This window comes from Aplysia californica, unplaced genomic scaffold (genome assembly GCF_000002075.1).
Source record: "Aplysia californica isolate F4 #8 unplaced genomic scaffold, AplCal3.0 scaffold00232, whole genome shotgun sequence".
NCBI classification, from domain to species: domain Eukaryota; kingdom Metazoa; phylum Mollusca; class Gastropoda; order Aplysiida; family Aplysiidae; genus Aplysia; species Aplysia californica.
In genome coordinates this window covers 184092-186565 of record NW_004797502.1, presented here as the reverse complement: position 1 = coordinate 186565, position 2474 = coordinate 184092, and the positions used below count along the sequence as shown (strand labels likewise).

Below are 2474 nucleotides of genomic sequence, written 5' to 3'. Positions count from 1 at the left end.
CCCCCACAGTGCCTGATGCGCAGGAACAGGCGAGGCTCTCTATATCGAGGCACATAAGCCGGAACCCGCACAGTTTTCCCTATGTAGGAGTACGCCTCAGTCAAACACTGGTGAGCGGAGATTGAATTATTCATCCCACGTGTACGTTGTTTCCTGAAAATGCCAATTAAAACACTGTTCAAGTAGGATCTTGAATATAATCATATTTATTCTGTGTCCATTAGGAATGTAGTGATCGGAAGAGCCAAGGAGAATGACGCAGACTTGAGCAACAGTGGTCAATTAGCGGCATGTAACTAAATGCACTTGGAGATACTTGTGCTTAATTAACATGCGTACTTCACAATAATCATGAAAGAACAAATCATCTGCCAAGGTGCGTTATCCTCCTTATAAGCCTGCCATCTCCCTTTCCGCCGTATGTCCCTATCCACCAACGCCCACCAATGCCAACAAAATTGCTCATGGAACGACGACGAAAACACTTATGAAAATACCAACGAACACGCCTACGCTTTCATATCCACTCGCACCGTTCACAAAATCCTCGACAATAAAGTATTATGTTTTTTTTAAAAGTTTTACTAGAGGTTTTACGGTACTCGCAACTGCATAAGGTCATATGAGCGCCAGAAGATTAGAGGTATTACAAGAGAGTAACAAACATAAAAAAGAAGAAGGGAAGATAAGGAGGATAGATGTTCGTTTGGAAAGAAGAAGCAAACCACACCATAGCACCCGCAAAATGCCCACAGATAATTATGAGTGCACAGTTTCTAAATGAGCCAGTGCGGACAAACAACGATTGTTAATTCTTTACTTTTCAACAACTTACAGCGTTTTATAATGAAGTGTAAAAAAGAAACAACATTCCAATTTATTCAGCCCATTCGGAAGCTTGTTTAACAATGGCGTACATAAATTATACATAATATCTTCATACATGATAAATGCATGAACAACACACAATATCATAAACTTTGTCAATCCGCACACTAATGATTAGATGGTTGCCGCTGTGCAGCGAATTGTTCTGGAACATACCTCCGAGATATTCGACGGAATACTGTGTTTTAGTAAGGGGTTTTACGAAATTAGGAAATATAAGTGCCGACGATAAGAAGTGCTCCTTGAGAGGAGAGACAAGGACGATTGATGTTTGACAGGAAAGAAGGCGCAAGTCACACTAGAGCACCTGCCAACTATCCAGGATGATGCTATGAATACATTTGGTCAAAGGTTTCATAGTTTAAGCCTAGACCATCAACGATTACTTCTGAGATAATTTTGATCTAAACCATCATCCTACAGTTACCTCTAATTGAAAGTCCAACCGAGACCATCATCCAATGGTCACCTCTCAAATAGTCTTAACCGAGACCATCATCCAACGGTTACCTCTCAAATAGTCTTGATTGAGACCATCATACAATGGTTACCTTTCAAATAGTCTTGATTAAGACCATCATCCAATGGTTACCTCTCAAATAGTCTTAACCGAGACCATCATCCAACGGTTACCTCTCAAATAGTCTTGATTGAGACCATCATACAATGGTTACCTCTCAAATAGTCTTGACCGAGACCATCATGCAGTGGTTACCTCTCAAATAGTCTTGATTGAGACCATCATACAGTGGTTACCTTTCAAATATTTTGACCGAGACCATCATACAATGGTTACCTTTCAAATATTTTGACCGAGACCATCATGCAGTGGTTACCTCTCAAATAGTCTTGATCGAGACTATCATCCTACAACCAAGTGCATGTTGCCCATTCGATACATTTGAGTAATTTGAATCAGCTGGGCCTGCCAGAATTTTCTTTTATGGAGGGGCAAAAACTGCCATTTTGGCACGATTCCATCAAATCCTCCAAGCAACCACCACTAAGTTTTGATTTTAGAGGATTTTCTTCATTTCAAATTGAGCCAAAATGTAGGGTTTATCCCTCCATAAAGCAAAATCTGATCTACCACGGCTCAGTTCGACTCAAGTCAATCATCATTGTGCACTGGGTCTAAGGTTACCCCTGGCGCTCATATGACCTTATGAAGTTGCGAGCGCCGTAAAACCTCTACTAAAACTAACACTTAAGGTTACCTCTGAGGTCCGAGTAGGCCGTGACGGCTGCAACAAACAACCAGGTCGTGACGAGTGACCACATCACGGCCAGAGCCTGCTCGATGTGGCGCTCAAGGAGAAAGTACTCCTGGAAAGCAATCAAACCACAATCGGTTTACAGAATTATTACTTTTTAAGAAATCAAATCACGACAGGTGTACTAAATATTATGCATTTTGTTGATTAAGCCAGCTTTTGAACTGTGCTGATTTGACCTAACTGGAGCACATAAAATATATGTATAACCAATTCGCTTCTTCCCTCCTTCCATATCCTCTCCATCTCCCACATCCTCCTTTTCAACACACACACACACACATACACACACACACACACACACACACACAC

At 41.2% G+C, this 2474-nt stretch overlaps 1 protein-coding gene across 1 annotated transcript in view; it reads right to left on the bottom strand.

The window, feature by feature from the left end:
• LOC101848048 overlaps window positions 1-2214 on the bottom strand; it is a gene marked incomplete at both ends in the record, with an annotated part of 19830 nt that extends 17616 nt beyond the window's left edge. The window contains 1 exon segment of the mRNA XM_013083439.1: window positions 2106-2214. Coding sequence (XP_012938893.1) covers window positions 2106-2169 — 64 coding nt within the window.
• Window positions 2215-2474: the final 260 nt, after the last annotated feature.